This window comes from Ambystoma mexicanum, chromosome 13, assembly GCF_040938575.1.
Source record: "Ambystoma mexicanum isolate Mex_15411 chromosome 13, UKY_AmexF1_1, whole genome shotgun sequence".
NCBI classification, from domain to species: Eukaryota; Metazoa; Chordata; class Amphibia; order Caudata; family Ambystomatidae; genus Ambystoma; species Ambystoma mexicanum.
In genome coordinates, this window is record NC_090938.1 from 790464729 (window position 1) to 790486837 (window position 22109).

General features: G+C 45.7%; 1 protein-coding gene across 1 annotated transcript in view; it reads right to left on the minus strand.

The window, feature by feature from the left end:
• Positions 1–475: 475 nt before the first annotated feature.
• Positions 476–22109, minus strand: part of LSM2 (LSM2 homolog, U6 small nuclear RNA and mRNA degradation associated) — a 120532-nt gene continuing 98898 nt past the window's right edge. Inside the window, exons 4-5 of the mRNA XM_069635172.1 lie at positions 2427–2486; positions 476–1646 (exon numbers count right to left, since the gene is read on the minus strand). Coding sequence (XP_069491273.1) covers positions 1521–1646; positions 2427–2486 — 186 coding nt within the window. The 3' untranslated portion in view covers positions 476–1520. The remainder of the gene's footprint in view (positions 1647–2426; positions 2487–22109) is intronic.

The following is a 22109-nucleotide window of genomic DNA, read 5'->3' on the forward strand; positions in this document are numbered from 1 at the left end:
ACAACATTGAGATCCCATCCTGGAAGCGGGTTTGAAATTGGAGGGTGGCGTCGCTTTACTCCTTCCATGAACGCTTTGATGACAGGTACCTTCCACCATGAGACCTTATTGTGGAAAGTGGTATAGGCTGACAAAGCCGCCAGGTGGACCTTGTTGAATACTAACCCTGCATCTAGCAAGTGGAGCATATAAGTTAGAATGTGGGAAGGAGTACATGGGGTAAATTTGTTAGACTGGCACCAAATTACAAATCTTCACTATAACAAAATAACAGTGCCTAGTGTTAGGCTTTCTAGATTCCTTCAATATAGCCAAACATCTCTGTATGAGATTAAGATCAAACTCATTCCATGATGGCGGACAGAACACACCTGTTTATTACCCTAGGGAGGCCAGCGCATTCTGGTTATGGCATTCTAAATTCATGTCTTTGAAGTCCATCCAACCTTATAATGTAATATATGAAGTCAATTCATTTGTGTATTCAGTAAACCATTTTTATTGTTTCAAAAAAAAAAACTAGACCATACAAAATGATCCCCGTTTTTGATTCTAATTGTCACAAAAACTGAGCAGAAAAATAACGTCCAATTAAGTGTTTCTATATATGGCCAATACACGTGTCTAGAGCACAATGACACGCAAGAGTGACAATGAGCAGAATCATTCCGCAGCAAAAATGTACATGTCCGGGGGACTAGAATTTATTGCAAAGTCATGGAAAAATAAAAACTTGGAAGGTGGAATAAAATGCATTCCCCCCCCCCCCCACCAAGTAGAAACAAACAACCCTCGGTTAGAGTGCCATCAGATCGGAGCTGTCGAAGTACCTACTACTAGACTACCTTCACACACAGAAGCTGTGTCCTCTCAACGACCCCCCGACCCCCCTACTAGCTAGCAAACTGTGGCATACCTTTGATAGGAACGTGACGCAGACATTGCTCAGAAGGCTACCGCTAACCAGCCTGAACAAGCATCCGGGCGGTTCAAAGCCTGGTGGGAAGTCCCATTAAGACCTATCCCAGGACATGGGATACACTGTCTCACATGCTCCCTCCTCACCTTCCAGTCTTCAGCGATATCCTGGGAGCTCAGCATTTCTGTCCCTTCCACTCTTGCCTCTGCACTGAAGCATCAGCCTGCGGAAGGCGGAGCTCAGGTTGTTTCCAGGGGATGACTTTACTTGGTACTGTGAGCACTTTCCTATCGTTGACAAAACTCCAAACTCCAATAAAAGGGCAAATAGCATGGATCTGGAATATCCAATCCCAAACCAAAATCTAACATTGGGCTTAGAGAAACCCCACCTTAAATACAATTAAGGAAAAGTATCATTTAAAAAAAAATGCAACAGAAACATAGATCTGCTTTCCAAGACCTAAAAAAAAAAAATACACCGTTGCTGGGTGATCTGTGCGCCTGGCGGCATCCTTTGCTTTTCCATCGCCCTGCTGGTAACCCCAGCCCCCACGCCCTCCCCGTGCCGACCCTCCAAGTAAAAGTCTGTTGTACATGTATCATTGCTTCTGCTGCATGGCCTCTTTCCGAGCTGCGTCTTGCAGGAGCTGTGTATCCACCTCGTCGGCAGGGAGCTGCACATACCGGACAACAGAGCCACGGATGAAACAGTTCTTCACGGAGAGCTGGAAGAAGGGGGTGAGAGAACAAGGCTGCGTTAGTATTTGCTGGAGGGAAGGAGAAAGACCACTGTGAGCAGTACCCCAATGCCATAACTTGGGCTCCCCCAACTAAACGTAGTTTAGAGGAAGAGGGTTTATAAACAATCGAATAGAAGATGCACACAGGGGCCTTCACCAAGATGGTGCCAGGTAAGCACCAGATGTCCTACAAAAAGATCAAGCACTTGAGAAGACTGAGGATAGCATTTACATCTCCCAGGTGAATAACTACACATGGGACATTAATATTAAAACACAGGTGCAGCCCTGAAAGGAGTGAACTAGAGGAGAGGCGTGCAGTGGTTACGTGTCAGTCTGAGCCCTGTGCACCAAGTATGACTTTCTCACTAAGCCTCAGTATTCCACATCTGGCAAAAGTGGGAGTGCCTAACAGTGTAAATGCTGGTGTATATGGACTATGGGAATCACTGTAATTACATTAAATAATAGACTGGTTGGTGGGGCACTTACGATTGAGGCCGTCATAGAAGGGGTGCTAAAATACATTCAGAATTAGCCCTACAGTAGGGCTGTGGCTCAAAACTGCATGGGATGCAGATCAGAAGACTAAGGATGCATGGTTCTGCAGCCTGCAGGGAAACGGACTAGGTGGCCTGGTAATATTTTGCTACCATCAATACTCCCACTGGATCTCCCTCATCCCCACCACATCCTGCAACATGCCCCTTTCTCACACGATACGCCCCACCCCACCAAGGTAGTTGGGCGGGTAATGGCACACACCATGTGAGGGTATTTCTCAGGATCCGTTACACTGATATCCGTCAGCTTGATGTTGAGGTACTGGGAAGAGAAACAAAGAAGGGAGTTAATGAGTGGATAAAGATTACACCTTTGCAGTAGTGTTGGCATTCTCCTTAAAAAAGGTACTGGTCACTGTCTGGGTATGAGGAAAAGACCCTACAGAGCATTCCACGGTGAAGGAAACCATGCCATGCCTCAAAGCATCCCAGCCACATTCCCAATTACAAAATCTATTGACCACCAGAAGAAGTCTGCTAATTGCACCGAGAACAAAAGACTAACTCAAAAATATATGCATTTCTGGTGGTGGTGAATCTGTATTGATTCACATGCTTTGCATATTCTGCCTTCAAGCTTTTGATGCAGAGAATTAAAAAAAATGTGAAAAAGAAAATAGGGGATGACAGGAATGTTCCGGCCATATCGCCCTACTCCTACGCAGGATTCCACAATATTCCTTGGTGCCCACATCCTCAAGGCGGTTTCACGGCCATTGATCTGGTCACATGAAACGGAGCCGAAATAAAAAAAGATATACATTTTTAAAAAATACAACCTGTGCGGACAAGACCGAACCTGCCACGTTTGCTGTGGTTGTCATGCGTAGACGACATTGAATAGCTACAACAGATACAGCTTTTTTCATGTTCGAGCGCAGTCAGACCTCATCTCATATCGGAAAGAATCACGTGGGGGGCAGGTTATACATACAAGGAGATATAAATGCGACGTAGCTACATGACAGTCACTGCGATTCCACATGGAGAGAACAGCGTTTAAGTTTTGGCCACAGTGCAAAAACCGGTTTCACTGGCTGAACACTACTTGCTCCATGACCCCCTGGAGGCCTCTTGATCAGCATCTGAAAGCAAAAACTTTAAAATCCAGACACATTCAGCGCTGGGTGGCATACACTATGCAGTTCAACGAGCCCAAGCACCAAAATCAGGATAATATAAATCTGGTGGAACCTGTGGGAGAGTGGGGAGCAGTCACACTTCATTTTGCCATACTCCCACAACTTCTAAGAAAGTGTCACAAACATCCGCCGCCTCCCCCCCTCCCCCTTCCCCCCATTTCCAAAGAGACAATTACCAAGCATACTCAGGAATCCCATGGCATCTATGATGAAAGGGAAGAGAAAAAAAAAAAAAAATATTGGTGACCAGGCATGAAGTCAGCAGACAAAACAAGCGCAACAGGCAAGGCCCCAGCGAGAATTTACAGGTCAAAAGTTCAAGATAATCAGCACCAACATACATACACACTGCTCCATAAGAAGAGCTGCCAAACAATGCACAAACTTTCCCAACCGAGCTTCAACGTTGGAACTAAAAACCAAAAAAACAAAGTGCCATTACAGAGCACTGAAAAACATACTTTGAAGTCCATAGAAAAGACAACCACCATAAAATAGACCCCAGAAACATGAAGCCCAAAGCACAGAAAAAACAGGATAACTACCATCAGAGGAGTTAAAATCCGAGGGACGCCCTTTCTACTAATAAGCACCTTGCAAACCAAGGGTGAACCCAAGAAGCCAACATCATAGCCTAAAACAATGCAAGGACAGAAGACCTCAAGGGGACAGCTTGTTCAGCCCCCATTGTTTATTCCCAAAAGCTTGCCTTAAGGCCAATGAGGATGGGAATGCACCCCTGCAAAGAAGGCACCATTGTGAACCTCTTCCGAAATGGAATGCACCCAACAGGAAGAGTGGGAGAGTGAACTAGTAGTGAGGAACACCTAAATCGGAGAACGTCAACATTTACAACCCAGAAGACAACATCCCATCATGGCAAGCTTGGACTCGGACCTTAGCTAACATTAACCAGTCTGATGTGGGGTAAGACAAACATTCCAAGAGTAGAAGTTAAGACACAGTGTGGTTAAGGAGCAAATAGACAATTGCTTCAAACAATTGGAGCCATTCTCACTGACTTGTCCAAATGATGGGAACAAGAAACCTAGAAACACGTGCACAGGTAAGTTATAAATGACTTTTATAATCAGAAAAGCGGTTTCGACTATCCTATAGATTTTCTAGACGAAACAAAACCTCCACTCTAAGATTCCCCTACAGGGGAATCAGCCAACATATGGGGCAGCACTCAAGCGGGCTGTAGCACCCTTCAATGTAGACATGAAGCAGAAGAAAGGAAATTCATAGGCCATCTCGAGGAGCCAAAAGATCCGTTTTAGTGCATCCCCATCATGCTTTCTAATGATATTAACAAATTAACAAAAAAATTAAGACCTCAATGGCTTCTCCAGCCAATGGCACAACCTTTCATTCATCAGTGTTTTCTTTGATGGGTTGTCAGAATGCTTCTTCGAAAAAAAAAAAAGAAAAAAAAGAAAAAAAAAACAATCAGAATATAGGTGGATGTGGGTAAGGAGAGATATATATATATATAAGTGTGGGAACCATCCCCAAAATAAAAATAAAATGTTCCAGAAAACAATTTTGGCAAAAAAAAAAAATCAAACTTGGTTAATGAATGAACAGAACCCCATCCAATGCAAGCATTAAGAACAAATACAAACCTGCCCCTACTGATATTCATTAAAAGGTCAACTAATTACTGATTCCATGATGGTTACTACAGCTAGTAAGAGAAGGGACCGGCCCCCCTTACATCCATACATCCATCCAAGGATGCTATGCAAGAACTACTGAAAGGACAAGCCTGAGAGCATTGCAACAAAAGCACAAGTCATTGTTAAAGGTTGACATGGCTACCAAAGCTGGCATCAGCATCGGATGGTCCATGCCGCACTCTAAAAAAGCTACACCTGGCTTAGGGTCACATGATTAAACGTCTGTTAATCAAGGAGGTGAAGGAACACCTTGAAAAGGGAGAGAGACCAGGATACACTCAAGGCACTGGGATAGATCCCAGGACAATGATCCTTTTGTACAGGCGAAAAATAAAAATAAATCATAGAAAAAGCCAATCTTCAGTTCTCAAATGCAACAAACTATTCAAACACACCTTATCGAACAAGGTGGGACGTGCCACAAAAGCATGCCCTTACTCAAACTAAAAGGCACTTACCAGACAGTATCAGGGACAATATAGGCAACATCAGAGGAGATGGCAGTACATATCAGGTTAGAGGAGGAGGGTGCCAAAAGAGGGTCGTGGGGGTGGGGAGGAAATAGGGGCTCTTCTACCCAACAGTGACTAGCAGTATTCCCTTCTCTCCCATGTGACTCCAGTGGGAGGGCCACATACAAAACTTGTCCCGATTAAAGACAGTTGGGCGATAAGACAGTCACACAACAGACTGCATGGAGTTTCGGGACAAGCCTTACAATAAACCAACAGAAAGCTGCTGCACCAAACCTGAACATCTGAAACTCCGGTCTAGTTCTGGCATTGCTGGGAAATGGGGCCACATAGCAGGAGCCACCTCCGGAAAGGAGTTTGGAATATTTCCTCATCCCAAAAAAAGATGACCTGATCAGACTGCCTCGACTTGGGTCAGTCACGCAAGTTAATCAGAACAGAGCATTCCAAAATGGCAAGACAGCATACCTCTATCAAAAAGGACAATTACATGGCCCCACATGGCATGAAAGATACATGCCTTCATATTTCCATGTTCCAGGGTAATCACACAACTTCGTTTCAAGGTAGACCAAAAATCTGACTAGATCAAAATTCTTACTGTTGGCACATCAGCTCCTTGTGAATTCACAAAGGTGTGTTCAGTGTCATGCATTCGCACAGCAGGGCACAGCTTGCCCCCATCTAGAAGGCTGACTGATCACGAGAACCCGCACACAGTAATACAAGAACAAACTCTCTGGTTCCTCCGTTGGGTTAATTTTAGTTTTATTTATTAACCGTTGGGTTCATTTTAGTTTTATTTAATTTTAGATTTATGCATTTGTTACAGCGCACAAAACCCTTGTGTATCTCGGCGCCAGTTTCAATGGGGTGCATTAGTTAATTGGGTTGCAAGATTACAGTCTAATTACTTAAAAAAGGTGCATGAGAATAACATTTTACAATAGAGAAGAGGTTAAAAGAGGACGGAGGGGAGGGTAGGGCAAGGCAGATGGGGAATCAATAGACTTAGTGGGGATGTAGTCGATTGAAAAGCCACGTCTTTGGGTTTCTGCGGAAGGTCCAGTAGGCCTGTTCTTTTCTGAGTGTAAGTGGCAGATTGTTCCAAAGTTGGGCTACCATGACCAGGAAGCTTGTGCCTCCTGCTGAGAGGCAGTTGAACCTGGGAGTCTTCAGGTGACGAGAGTTGAGGACCTCAGAGGGCGGGTAGAGGTGCATTTCTCAGCACACCATGACAGGCAGGTAGGGGCAGTGTTAGAGAGACAGTGGTGGACCAGGGATAAAGTTTTGAATTTAATCCGTTCCCAGATGGGCAACCAGTGTGCTGCTCTCCTGGCATCCAAGATATGGTCCGATCTGGAGAGGCCAGCGGCTGCAAGGAGGGCGTTATTCTGCATTGTCTGGAGTTTACTTGCATTCGGATGTGCCGGTAAATAGGGCGTTGCAATAATTGAGCTGGGCTCCAGCGAAGGTGATGGCTATTGTAAGGCGGTTAGGAGTTGAAAGGAATGGCCTACTGGCATAAAGCAGTTTGGCTGTGTAGACCGCCACTGATGCGATGAGTTCACATGCCGCCAAAAGTGGAGGTCGGTATCCAGGTAAACCCCCAGAGTTTTGGCATTGGTGGAGGTGGAGATTTTCCATTAACCCAACAAAATCAAGCTTGATCGCATGTTAGGGAGAATTCTCATTTTTACGGCTAATTTCCCCTCACCTAGCGAGTCCCCCAGCAGCTTTGCTGGATTTCTGGAGTTTATCATTTTCACTTGGTAAGAGTCTGAGCTTTTCCCCCACTCTTACCAGTGTGTCTTTTACCTGTTTTTTGCGATTGTGGCCTCTTGTGTGTTACACACAGCACCTTCAGTGCAGCGACACAAGGTTGTCTTTTAGACTTCACACCGACTCCATTTCGGAGGCCGACTACAGTCCCCCAGAAAAGGGTAACGTTGCCATTAACTAGTACACCCCATTTTACATGGAGTGCTGGAAAGGGTTACTCCTTAGCCCTTTTTATCTGTACCTCCTAGAGCATTGTTTCTCTCTTAACATTTAGACTTGGCTGGTGGCAGTGGTATCTACCTAACTTTTCTACCGCGATTAGATTATATAAACGTGATATTGTTTTAGGCTATTATATTGGCCTCGAACAAACCCGCTTGACCAAATACTTTCTTTTGGCTCTGCTCGGGTTTATTCGCCATTTCTTTTTTTGGCAAAACAGGTTTGCCTCCTTTGTTCACTGTCTTTTGGCGGGCGTCTGCCAAGAAGCCCTCCTTCAGGCACCTGGGTGTCTAGGTGGGTTGAATGTGAGGGAGGGGTGTAGTCACCCCCTGCACAGGGTATCCTAGGAAACCCAAGTCGCACTTTGCCATGATTGGCTGAGGTGGTTATCCAGGCTGGACAACCCCCCTGCTGCGGGATTGACAGCCATGCTGTGTGAATGGGGGATTTTCGCATAAAAGGCAGGTCTCTTGGGCTCGAAGTAAGAGTCACCACTGGAACTACAAGGAACCAAAGAGTAGCAGAGAAGACGGCTGCTGCAACTACCCAGTCCCGGTGAAGCCCTGCTGCAGTCCCAAGCTATCTACCCTTCGACAACCAGAGAAGATCCAGTCCAGAGTCTTCTTCCCTTGAGACTGGTGGTGATAACCAGCTCATCTTCCACAGCCAGAGGATTCTCTTCTTGGTCAAAATCGCTGCACTCTGCTGCAGTGGTCCGGATAGCCATCTGAAGAGCAGGAGCGCACCTTTTATTCACTGTCGCTGCTGCCGGCTTCTTCCATGTGTGGTGCAGACCCCTTCCAGACGTCTCCTTCGCACCGAAGCTCCAGGAACCGTGGGTCTGCAGGAAACCCAACAGGAACAACTGCCGTGGCACCAGCTTCTTCATTGAATAAGGTACTGTGTTCTGCTTGAGGAATTAGGGTGAATCCCTTTTCGTCACCTTCAAGGCTTGTCCTCGTTTTCCCTCCTTCTTATAACTTTTGCTTCCTCTGTTGACAATATCCAAGTACTCCTGGCAACGTTGAATCTTGAACTGTCCGACTGTGATCCTCGACAACAGGAACCCGGTTCCACTTGACACTGGCTCCGGCCTATTGACTCTTGAATTCCTGTCAACTAGTGTTCTCTGATTCGGTCTGCCTTGACAAAAGTATTGCCTATGATTTTTGCCCCCAACTCTCTCTGGTTAACTCAGGTGCTGTGTTTTTGCCCCAGTAATTTCTTGCCGTGGATACGCGCTTCTTTAGTAAGACCGAACTGTCATTACTGTCAAAAAGTGATCGCAAGTGTATTCCCGGTAACGTCTTTTGTTTCACAACACCGGTCCGTTAAAACATAGGGTACTTACCTTGAGTTAGAGTGTAGCAAAGTGAATTGGTTGATTGTAGTGTATTTTACGTGTGATTTTGAATTAATAGAAGTGTTGCGTTTATAACGAATGGTTTAAAAATAAATGTACTTCTATTTTTACCTGAAACCTTGAGTCAGTGTTTGCTTGAGTCACAGTAATTGTGGTCCCTTTGTGTAATCTCTGCTACTGCTCATACTCTTGAGATAAGCCTGGCTGCTCCACTACTACCACTTTAACATAGTAGTACAGGCGTGTACCAAAGGTAAACTTGTATTGCCACCTCTAGTCTTAATTGTGTGTAGTGGTCCCTAAGGGGACTGCACAGGATTCTGCCTAACACATGTCAAGCGATTTCTTGTGGCTCAGCTAAACACAAAGGAGCTATAAGCCTTCACTTCACACACAAAAATAAAAGTTCAAACATTTCATTCACACAAGACCAATCTTCTCCATCAGTGGACTGAAAAAAAATCTAGTGGTCGTAACGCAACAGGTCGTAAAATGTATGATGGAACACACAAAAAGGGCTGACCGTTTGCAAGTTTCCTGGTGCAGGTGACCATTAAAGGATAGTTCCGGGACTTTTATTGTCCCTACGGTTCGGCCATGTGTTTTTAAGCATAAATCGGTAGATCGTAGAAAACTTTCCTATGGACCTTACCCGACTTTTCGTCCATTAACGCACTCGAAATCAGCCGCCATTTTCTGATAATCCTATCATTTCCCCCCCATCGACCTGGCTCACCTGCTTTTGCGGCACTAAATCAAATCCCCCGCCCCTGAGCCTGACATCAGCAGACGCGTACCGCCCATTTCCCAACGCCAAAGCACATTTCGTGTCAACAATCGCTGCGCCTCAGCTAATGAAGTGTCGCCATGGAAATGGCAGGACGCCTCTTTCCTCAATAAGTATAAACACACCGTTTCACAACACACAGCAGCAGATTTTCGATTCCATTACTCCCTCTGTGTTACTTTGAGTATTCTGTGACTCGTTTCTGTGCTCTGGTCAGCTACCTTCGCCGCTTCTAGGCCTTGTGAACACCTGTACCATCTCTGTAAATTATTTTATTTTCTTTACCACACAATGGCTACAATAATGCCGTATATGTACGAGCCCGAGTACACCGAGGAAGAACTACTGGAAAGGCAAGCACGCGAAAACGATGGGGATTCGGACGGCAGTTGGGAGGACCAGTCAACGGATGAAGAGCCTGGACCATGTCGCATGGACGGCGTCTCCACCTGGTGCACGTGCAATCGGTGCGAGCTAATGCCAACTGAGGAGGAGAACTGCTGCTGCCGTGAAAATTCCGGGTGCTTGGCCTACATTTCGGAAGGCGTGCCAAGTCCGCAATGCATCACCGAGCTGCCAGAGTTCAGGGAAGCCTGCCTCTCACGGACCGTGTTGAGGATGATGATGGTGCTTATGCACGAACTTCGCGGCACTGTTCGTCCGAGTAACGAGTAAGTATACTCTGGTTGTGATGTCAGTGATGCCACTACTATTTCATGGTCGTCTCCCACATAAAATTACATCTACATATCATTCGAATGCATGTAAATTGGTTCCATATTGTGCATTTTCTAGATCGAATTTTTTTCCAAATCAGAATGACATTTTTTACCTGAATCGACAGTGATAAGAAAGTTGTCATTTTAATACAGTTTGCATCTTTCATTTTCACAGGTGGTACAGGCTGGTGGCCGATCGTTGCTTCATTTGGTGGCTTCACGGGAGGCTCGGACACCGCGTTCGGAGAGTAATACCTGCCTGTGCGGTACTTGCCATCAGACAACATTTCCCCAGCGACAGTGGACAATACCGCGGATTTTCCCTGGATGTGCTGCAACCGGAACTTTACAATGTGTAATGTTTATTATTTATGTTCAATTGAAATTAAGATCTAAAATAAAACCCAACATATATTTTAACAATGGTTGTTTTGATGTTTTAAATGAATCTAGTGTGTCTCCATTGAATAGTCTTCCTGTGCCTTGTCTTGTCACACCACATGTCTCCGGCCAGCATCCTCCCTCACGCTGGCCGCCCACCTTCAATCCACATAACCGTTGAGCCCATATGCAGCAGACATACATATGTTATTTTGCGGGTTGGCATCAAGCCTCCCGGCCTTGCCTCCTCCCCCAAAAATACTTACCACACCACTTTGTTCAAGCGTTGGCAATAAAAGGCCGTTGGATTTTATTGATACAAAACATGGTTATAGGTAAATAATCAATATAGTGGATCATAATAAATCATCCTTTTGGGCACCGGGTACAGAGATGACCCTCTCTGGCCCGTGCCGCCTTGCCACCACAGGACAGCCTGCTGCTGACTAACTGCCTAGGCATCCAGGGTCTCCAGGGTGAACTGCACCCATATATTCTCCTGGGAGGGTGAGGTATTTATAAACTCACCCCCCTGCCTTCCATGTACTAGATCCTGCAGCCTGCCTCTTACATGCAGTTAGATGGCCTCTCCTTGGTGAGGCCCTGCGGCAAACGAGTCTTGTCTGCACGACCACCGCCCCAATCCACCCCCCGCCCTATCAAAGGCAGTTCGCACCGGGGTACTTGTGCTGGCAAGTGGAGCTGTCAGGGAGCGATAAAGGCCAAGAGGTGCCAAAGACCATGTACACTTCAAAGTGGTCTATAGAGCATGGGTTGTTCCCATGTCTACCTCCAGACCCCGTGTCTCCTGCCAAGCATCCCCCCCTCACGCTGGACGCCCCCCTGCAATCCACATAAGTGTGTCTCCATTCACGTGTCTTCCTGTGTCTTGTCTGCACGACCACCACCCCAATCCACCCCCCGCCCTATCAAAGGCAGTTCGCACCGGGGTACTTGTGCTGGCAAGTGGAGCGGTCAGGGAGCGATAAAGGCCAAGAGGTGCCAAAGACCATGTACACTTCAAAGTGGTCTATAGAGCATGGGTTGTTCCCATGTCTACCTCCAGACCCCGTGTCTCCTGCCAAGCATCCCCCCTCACGCTGGACGCCCCCCTGAAAACCGCATAATGCCACGACATATACACGTCATTCATTCACAAACACACCCCTGTTTCAAATTCTTTATAACCCACTTCATATTTCTAATGAGAACTTCTTTGCGCTTTGCTAGTCAACCCGTGAAGGTGCTGGTTATCTGCTCTTCGTCTCTGTGAACTTCTGTGACCACTTCGAGGAAACTCGTCAGTTTCTTTACGTTCAAGACAGTACATGCAAGGAACTAGTCACATGTTCTGAGTTTAGTCAAATTATTTTTCTATTTTTTTAAAGTTATTCAAATACTTATCCGCATGTGAATAACGTGTATAGTTCCAAGAACCAAAACGAACCTTGCATGGAACCTTTTATGTGTCATTTAATTTTTTAACACATTGGTATTCATAGAGAATTGTTGATCTTTACTTTTCAGAACTTTCCACAATGCCTGCCTGTTCCATTGGCGGTTGCCCTTCGAAGACCCATAATAAATCTGAAGGTACTATAATGCATGTTTTCCCTAAGACAATAGATCAGATAAGAGAATGGGTCCGATATTGCGGATATCCACCGTCTGAGCTTGAAAGTAGAGTCCTAGAAGTCTTTGCGGACAAGAGGGGTGATCGATACCGCATCTGCAGCAGGCACTTTAGCTCAGACATGTACTCCACATCATTGCTAATAAAGAAGAACACACCGCGAGCGAGGCGAAAATTGCTCTCAACCGCTATTCCCACTCTATTCGTCCACATCCCTCCACTGGTGAGTCAAGTTTACGTATTTATCTCTCGGCCTTGCGGTAGTGTGTAGCATTAGCTAACAATAATTTCCCCATTTATGTATCCACTCAATATGAAGGCGGAAGATTCTCCATCCGTGTCGTTATTGCAGTCATCAGCCACTTCAAGCGCCTATCGGGTAATCTTACTTGGCTATTCTGCCACTGACTTGTTTTAGGCATGTAAATCAATAGTTTTAATTTATTGTGTAATTATTTTACCTAATGGTACACCCTTGTACTCGTCCTCTAGTCTTTGTTTTCAGTTATAATTATTGTTATCCAAAATAATGCAAGTACTGTCTTACAGGGAGATGCTGAGGAGTCCAACGTATTGACGACAACCGTTGATGTCACTCAGATGCTCGAGGTAGGTTTCCGGACAGTTCCATCGATGGAGATCATCAGATCTTGCATTCTTGTAGCGTGATTGTTACACACAATGTTTCTTTCGTTTTTAGCCATTGATATGTCCTTCTGTCGTCGCCCTCCTATGCGTCTTCTTTTTTCAATATTGTGTTCATTACTAATGAAAGTCCTATGTTTCAGGGAGTCGATGGAGCATTAGTCCAAGAAGAAGGGGGAGCATGCAGTTACGGGTTGGCGCAACAGCTTGCAGAAGTGTGCACCGCAGTTACATCGTCCCTTGATGTTCTTATGCATTTCGAGGTATGGATACTGACAGTTCGATCAAGCGAAATCATATGACGTGATTACATCCGCTATACTTCCTTCTTTATTAACGCAAGTACTATGTTTCAGGGAGATGACGGAGCTTCTTCTACAAGAACATCACCCCTAGTAGTTGATGCAGATCTCTGGGTGGTGACACTTCCAACGATCGAGCAAATGGAATCATATTTACATATCCATTATTTATTTTAGACAACTGATCATTTGTGCAGGTCCATTTAGATGAGCCGTTGACGCCTGCACAAAGTTTATGTTCTTTTTAACAAAATAGAAAACCATACTAATGCAATTACTGTGTTTCAGGGAGTTACTGAAGCATCATCTTCAATAATATCATCAATGGAAGTCTATGAGGAGCCCGAGGTATGGATCTTGACAGTTCCATCTAACTAGATCAACAATGCGTGAATAATTGTCGTTTGAATGTTCTACACAAAGCGTTCATTCGTGTTTTGCTATGGAGATGTACGTGGGTATTGGTCCCCAAGTACATTGTGTTTTCAATATTATTATACATACAAATAAAAGTTCTATGTTTCAGGGAGTCGATGGAGCGTCAGTGCGTGATGGATGTGCTTATCATGAAAATATAGTCGTTGCAGTGCAAGAGGAAGTGGAGGCATGCACACACGAGTCGGAGCAACAGCGTCCTGATGTTGAAGTTCGAGGCAAGAAAGTTTCAAAGAAAAGAAAGCAAAAGCAGGTTAGTGTCCTGGTCACTATATTATGTTGTTTTTCATTGTTAATAGTTCAATACTGTAAGTTGTGTTTAAACTGAACATCCCTTTTCCAATCTGTCCTCTAGTTGCGAGTGGGTGTACGAACTAGATCTACACAGACAGTGAAGCGAACGAGAGATGTTGCTTGTCAAACCTTTTGGCAGGGACTTGAGACTGGAGATGCATCGTGCCAATGGGAAGAATATGAAGTGATTGCCAACGGAGCTATACCACCACCAGCCATTGATAGTGAATGTCCTCCTGGTAGTTCGGATGCAGTCGGAGATCAGTTCACAGAATCCACACCCGCAAAAACTAAGACCGCGAGAAAGTTGAAGAAATTGTTTTATTCACCCATCGCCGGAGAAGGAACAGATGTTGCAATGGAAGAGAATGAAGTGGACGACAATGAAACACCATCAATATCACTGGACATAGCGGAAGACGATATCAGAGATTCTACCTTTCATGTGAGTGACATGTCCTCAACGTTACAGGCCGAACCAGCTGGGATGCAGAGTGACAGTATAAGGAAAGAGGCCAAATTCATTGTATTCGATAGTAGTTTGATATTATTATTCGGATGAAATGTGGGCATTCGGTTGGTGGGGAAGTATGTGGGGAGCCATTGATTAATGTGACTCGTGCAATTCGAGGCACTAACCTTAAAATACATGCCACCTGTACAAAATATCATCCTTTCTCATGGTCTGCATAACCCATGCTGGGGCAACTGCCAGCAGGCAATCTACTTTGTGCAGCGGCTGCACTTTTTAGTGGTTCAAGTTTTAAAAAGTTAGAGTCTTTCTTTCAGTTTGTGGGAATCCATTTCATTGCGAAAACTCAGTTCTACAAATACCAAACCGATTATCTATTTCCAGCCATTAGCGAAGCTTGGAGAATGGAAAAAATGTCTATTGATAGTACATTCGCGGGCAAACGGTTCAGGCTAGCCGGTGATGGACAGTGCGACAGCCCAGGATTTTCAGCCAAGTACTGCACCTACCACTTTCAGGACATGGAAAGTAAGAAAATTTTGAGTTCGGTGGTCGTGCAGGTGTCACAAAGTACATCCTCAGTGGCCATGGAGAAAGTTGGCTTTGTAGCATCATTGCAAGAACTACAATCGCGGGGAATGGTGATCGACCCGATAGCCACGGACAGACACGTTTCAATTGCCAAGACAATGAGAAGAGTACAAAAATATAAATCACCAATTTGACGTTTGGCATCTTGCAAAAACAATAAATAAAAACATGTCGGTTGCAGGTAAAAAAAAAAAGATATGCAAGGTATTTCACAGTGGTCCAAGTCAATCAGCAACCATCTTTGGTGGAGCTCAAAAACATGTGGAGGGTCGTTGGAAATTCTACTGGAAAAATGGCGGTCAGTAATGCTACACTGTAGCAACGTTCACCGCTGGACCACAAACCAACATTTCCACAATTGTGAACATGGCCATTTGTCCACAGAGGAGGCACGGAAGAAGAAGTGGTTGATTCCTTCATCACCCACTCACAAAGCCATTGAAAAGATTGTATTTGATAAAACTATAACAAGAGATTTGAGGGGACTCACGGAATTCTGCCACACAGGAGATTTGGAGGTGTTCCACAATATGTGCCTAAAGTACAGGCCAAAACGATTGCATTTTGGCATGGAGGGCATGATAAATCGGACTCTTCTAGCGGTCTTAGCACAGAACCATAATGTTGGCCGTCAACAAAGTAGGTCGACCGGAACTTTAGGGACGCTTCGCTACAATAAGGCCTTCACTAAAAGAAGTAAACAATGGGTGATCAAACCAGTGTTTGAGGATATGCAATATGAGTTTATTGAGAGACTTATTGTTGATGTCCTAGATAGGCACATACATGGAGTTGTGAACGAACCTGTGCAGGGGACAACTGCATTGCCACCCAACATTGCCTCTGTTCCATGTCCACCTAAAGCAGAGCTCATTGAGAAATACACATCACGGTTTAAATTATTGTAATTTGATTGTCTGTTCTCTCGAGTCTCCTCATGTTGCAGGCCCATTGAATATGTGTAGCTATGTATTGTGTAAATAAAAGTGATTGCTCAGTGTACATGCAATGTGTCTCTCCACCCTTGCCCCTCCCTTCACCGTGCAGTAGTGCGAACCACCCGGGTGTCACCTGTGACTTTGCTCTCGAGTCTCCTCATGTCGCAGGCCCATTGAATATGTGTAGCTATGTATTGTGTAAATAAAAGTGATTGCTCAGTGTACATGCAATGTGTCTATCCAACCTTGTTCATTTGCGCATTAAATTAAACCAAACAGTAATATAAATCATTTTTCAAAAAATATAGAATGTCTCCGTATTTATGGTTCGCTGGGGCTGCAAATGTACGCAGACAAAATGCAAAGATAGAGTGTAAATTTCAAGTCCTGTGAGATGGCCTTACACTGAATGTAGCTAACTAGGAATGTGTGCTTGTTCAAAGTGAAGGTCAGCTGCTTTGATTTTTTGCTCGGGTGCCGGAATGGCCCACGACTCAGTATAAGGTTCTATTGTTATTTGACCTTGACAGGCCGGGACCATCCCGAAAGACTTCTTTTTGGGGGTGTGGGGCAATAACGTAAGAAACGATAATAAATATAATTTCAGAAACGAAAGCCATTTAATGTTCTTTCATTAGAAGAAATAACATCGGCATAGAAGGAGTGGTATTTCGGGGCTGCCCTACGCACAGACACAATGGAAAATGCAAATATAATGTAAGTAACTCTTTAGATGAGTTTATACCGCAATTTAATTACTATACAGTAGCTTTAAAGACGGGTTAAGTTGTACTTGTTCGTTCTATGTAGCATATTGTTTTGAACCGCGCACTATCTTGAGGAGAACCATCTCCTTTTACGGAAGCACCTCAAAACCTTCCTCTTTGCTTCTGCTTTCTCTCTCCCTCTCCCCTGCTACAACTGGTCCACTGTCTGCGACCTCGGTCCTGGGCCCTTCCACTCTCCACCTGCACTGCCTCCCTGTCAACCCCTGCACTGGGGGACTGTCTCAGTATCCTACAGCCCCCCCCTTGACGTATAATACCCAGTTGCACTGTCCTAGCTATGAAATAATTTCCCGACCTAATATATAAAATTAATAATTTTTATAAAGATCTGATGGTGAGACTAATTTCATTTTTTATGTTTTTAAAATAGGTACATCCTTCATTATTGTATGTGTCACAAGTACCAGACACCGGCGGATGGCTTTTTCAACCGCCAGTTGCTTCTCCGCGTGAACAACGTTACCACCCTGACCATTTTATGGGACGATCGCCAAGTACAAGTATGCCCTTACGCGGTACTAACGGCTAGATGCAACATACAGACCGTTGTGGTGGCCTAGTGCCTCGTTGTTGGAACAGCCATGCAATTATCAGTGCGACTGAAGAGCTTATTTTATCGTAAACCAACACCCTGTGTACTGCACACGAACATCGCTTGCCTCAAGACAAACTGTTTTGGATCGAGAGCAAAGAAAAATGCAAATCGCTGAATATTCTCTAAACATTTGATGTCCAATAAATGTACTTTACCAAATTTACAATCTTGTGGTTTGATTTAAAAGTACAGTTTCATATTCCGAATTGTGGCGCGCTGTGTTGTGAGCTGATCTGTGTTGGTTTCCGGGTTCTGTGTGGAGTTGCGTAGAAGACGCCTGGGCGCGTTTGCCTACGCAGCACAGTCACGTCACGGATAGAGGCGGGGAATATGAATGTTTTGATAAAGTCTGTTTCAGGGGCGGGGGATTTGATTTAGTGCCGCAAAAGCAGGTGAGCCAGGTCGATGGGGGGGAAATGATAGGATTATCAGAAAATGGTGGCTGATTTCGAGTGCGTTAATGGACGAAAAGTCGGGCAAGGTCCATAGGAAAGTTTTCTACGATCTACCGATTTATGCTTAAAAACACATGGCCGAACCGTAGGGACAATAAAAAAAAAGTCCCGGAACTATCCTTTAACATGGATGCGTACACCCACTCTACCCCATTACCCCCCCCATCCCCTGCCCCCTACAAGGGGGGGGGGGCAACATATCTTCACCACATAACCCAGGGAACTTAATCAACCATTAAAACAATTCCAAATCAATGTTCGGAAAGTATAAGCAGTGCAACAACACAAACGTATGTCTATTTCCAGATACAAATTCTGGACCAGAGTGTCCTCAGACAGAATATCTAGGTTTTATGTAAACACTAAAGACTTCTGGGCATCAAATGTGTAGATTTGCATACCCAGGAACATCTGGCTTCAAGCTACGCATGCCCCAGGAATAAACCATGGTCTGGCTGCAAATCTAAAGAGGGGGGCGAAGGGGAGACCGATCCTGGACGAACCTGGGAGAAAGAAAGAACTTGGGCTGCTTCTGGAACTTCAGGTGGTCCGGCTCAGAGAGGGGGGGGAGGAGAGAGGGAGAGAGGGAGAGAGGGAGAGAGGGAGAGAGGGAGAGAGGGAGAGAGGGAGAGAGGGAGAGAGGGAGAGAGGGAGAGAGGGAGAGAGGGAGAGAGGGAGAGAGGGAGAGAGGGAGAGAGGGAGAGAGGGAGAGAGGGAGAGAGGGAGAGAGGGAGAGAGGGAGAGAGGGAGAGAGGGAGATCTACCCCCCCACACACTCTGCCTGGAGAAGCGTATGACCCTCAGTGTTTGAGATAGCAGAGCAAAGGAAGAGAACGTTGATGTAGTGCAGTTCCGGCCCCAGAAAGCCTTGTGGACGATGCAGGGGGGTCATTAACTTGATCCTTGCAGCCACCGGGAGCCAGTGGAGAGATTTCAAGGCTGGAGAGATACAGTCCATGGGCTTGAGGCCAAAGCCAAGTCTCACAGTCCTGTTCTGGATTAGTTTCAGAGGGCGGGGAGTAGAGGAAAGCAGATTGAGAAAGGCTGTTGCAGTAGTCCAGCCTACAGAGAACCAGGGCTCTGGTGACAGTGAGCTTCTGGGGGAAAGTGAGAAAAGGAAGAATACCTCTGAGGAGGTGCAGCTGGTAGTGGGCCTTCTTGGCAAAGTCGATGTGAGGAGAGAAGGAGATGGTGGAGTCGAAGATGAGTTATGTAGCCTCAGAGGAAGGCAAAGGGAGGTCCCGATGAGAAGGATCTCCGTCTTACTGGCATGAAGGCAAAGATTATTGGTGGCGCACCAATTCTGAGACAGTCCAGAATGAGCGAGAGAGGTGGCGGCTGAGGGGAGCTGGAAAGAGAGCCAAGTGTCATCAGCATAACACTGAAAGTTAACGCAGATGGGAGAGATCAGGTGGGCCAAAGGGGCCCAAGTAGATATTGAAGAGCCAGGATGGATAGAGCCCTGGGGAACACCACATGTGTGGAGAGAGGTGGTGGAGAGAAAAGACCCAAGTTGGACCTGGGAGGGTCCAGGAGTAAGGAAGTAACCACTCCAGGGCTTGATCCGTGATCCCAGGTTCACAGTCGTTTATCAGGATGTCGTATTTGACCGTGTCAAAGACATACGAAAGGTCAAGGAAGATGAGGATAGAAGGATGGCTAGAGTCAAGATTAATGAGCAGATCTTCACGGGTGTTCAGGCGAGCAATTTCCTGCCGCTATCTGCTCTGAAGCCAGACTGATGGTCATGGAGATGTGTGGAGTGTACGTTGGGAGATGGCCAGCTTGTCTAAGAGTTTGCCCAGGAAAGGAGTGATGAGATCGGCCGATAGTTCGGCAGAAGGCTTAAGGAGGGGGTGCACAAGGGAGTGCTTGAGGAGAGGGGGGAAATGGATCCAGTGGCAAAAGACATTGTAGAAATTGGCAAAGGCTGAAGCAAGAGTGTCAATGTGGTCCTTGATGGTTCTGGACTGCAGGGAAGCACCCGTTTGGCCGATACTTTCTTAGATCGGACTCTAGAAACATCACCCGGTGTGGTCATCAAAAGAGAAGAAAGGAGGAGAGGCAGCCAGAGGGGGTGAGGGGTGGGGGGGGGTCCAGTGAGGGAGAGGAAGCAAGCTGAATGAGAGGAGAGGACAGGTCCTGAGTTTTAGTGGCGAAGTGAGAAGCCAGAGCCGTACATAGGGCATGGGAGGGAATAGGAAGGCATGGGAGGGAATAGGAGATGTGGAAACTACAGAAGGATTGACTATTGCTTGTAGATTTTAAAGAGTTTGGCTGTGTTAGATGCCGCAGAGACAGGTTTGGATGTTGACTCTTGGACAGGACAGAGTCTGTACTGCCGTTGGAGCAGGCGGCAGGACAGTTTGTCAGAGGATGCACCCAAAGCCCTCCACTTCCCCTCAGAAAACCAGCACTTTTGTTTCAAGGCAAAGAGGTCAGAGTCCCACCAAGAGTTGCACTTGGAGGTAGGGTTCAGGCGAATTCTCGTGACAAGGGCAAGGACGTCCAGAGTGTTGGAAATGGATAGAATAACGTTAGAAAGGGCTGTGTCGAGTGAGAGTCAGGTGTAGGAAGAGCAGAGAACGTAGCAGCAAAGACATCCACTGATGCACGCTTCATGGGATGAATGACCAAGAAGGTAGGTGGCAGTGCTGGGTAGGTTTAGCCCGAGGGACAGTTTTAAGAGAGATGCAAGTCAGTCCAAGAGAGAAGCGTGGGGAGAGGGTTCGGGGTGCGGGGGGGGGAAGATTTCTGAAGAGATGACACCGTCCATGGTGTGACCGACAGTATGTTGGACCGGAAGGTAGAATGGAAAGTGTCACAGAGGTTGCGGAAGAGCGAAGTTGAGAGGTAGAGGGCAGGGTATTCTGTGCCTCACAGAAACCTGGATCCGGGACACAAGTGGTCCTATGATCAGCCTGTCGGTTCCCACAGGTTTTTCGTTTTTTGAACCAACCGCACTGAAGGCTATGGTGGTGGGGTGGCAATCATTGCCAAAACAGAGTTAGGACTTTTTCCGGCCTCGATTTCATGTCATGGCTGTGAAACCCTGCATGTCAAAATTACTGACAAATCACAATTTTATTAACATTGTTCTAATTTACAGGCCACCCATATCAATGCCCGACTTCAATGAATAAGTCATAAAACGTCTTTCCAGCTCAAACACGGCTACTCTTTTCCTGGGGGACCTGAACCGCTGGAGAAGAAACAACCAGCATAAAGAAGCGATGGATCTGGAATCTGCCCTGAATATCATAGATCACGTGGTCCAGAACAGCAAATCAACTGCAGATAAAAACATATTGGACTGGATAGTGAGCAGAAAGCTCAGATAATATTACCAGACCACCACTTGTATATGGTCGAACCACTATCCATCGACCTTTCTATCCAACTTAGATTCCCACGCCCCAAACCTAAGAACCAGACCAAAACTGTCAATCAAATTCTTTTTTTTTTTTTAAAAAAAGTACTTGCCAAAGATCTACTTTGCCTAGATACCATGACCAATACACGTACCTCAGACGTAGCTGATTGCATGGTGTCCTCTTTCTCCAGCATATTCACTGAAGCGCTAGACACAATGGCACCCCTTAAATCCAAATTGGTTAGGGACAATCCTGGATACCAAAACTGGTTTAGTCCAGAGCTTGGGAGCTTTAAAAAGACAAACGCTCACTCGAATCACGATGCGTAAAACATCATTGAGGAAACCGGAATAGCCTGGAAGGAAGCCCATAAACTATATGGGATACATTACCCACCGTAATCGTATTTCTGATCCTTGTATCTGCTTAGATTCACATGCTGTGCATAGGCCGACATCTAGTGGAAGCTGCAGAGTATTACAGTTTGTTTTTCGAAACTCAAAAATGGGCGTCGACACAGGGCATGCCAGTAATACTATCCCTAGTGACACGTCCACTGTGACCAAGATCCCTCACGCGTCTAGGATTGTATTTTTTCTGACATGAGGTAGCATGAGGAGAAGCGCGAGTACAGATAATCCAAGCAGATAGATAGAAAGGTAAGACTACAAGCAACCATGCGCCTTCTCTCAGAGGGGAGGAAGGGTGGGTCGCATGTGAATCTAAGCAGATACAAGCATCAGAAATACGATTACGGTGAGTAATGTATCCCTTCTGAGGCTTGTGGAATCTGCTTAGATCACATGCCGTAC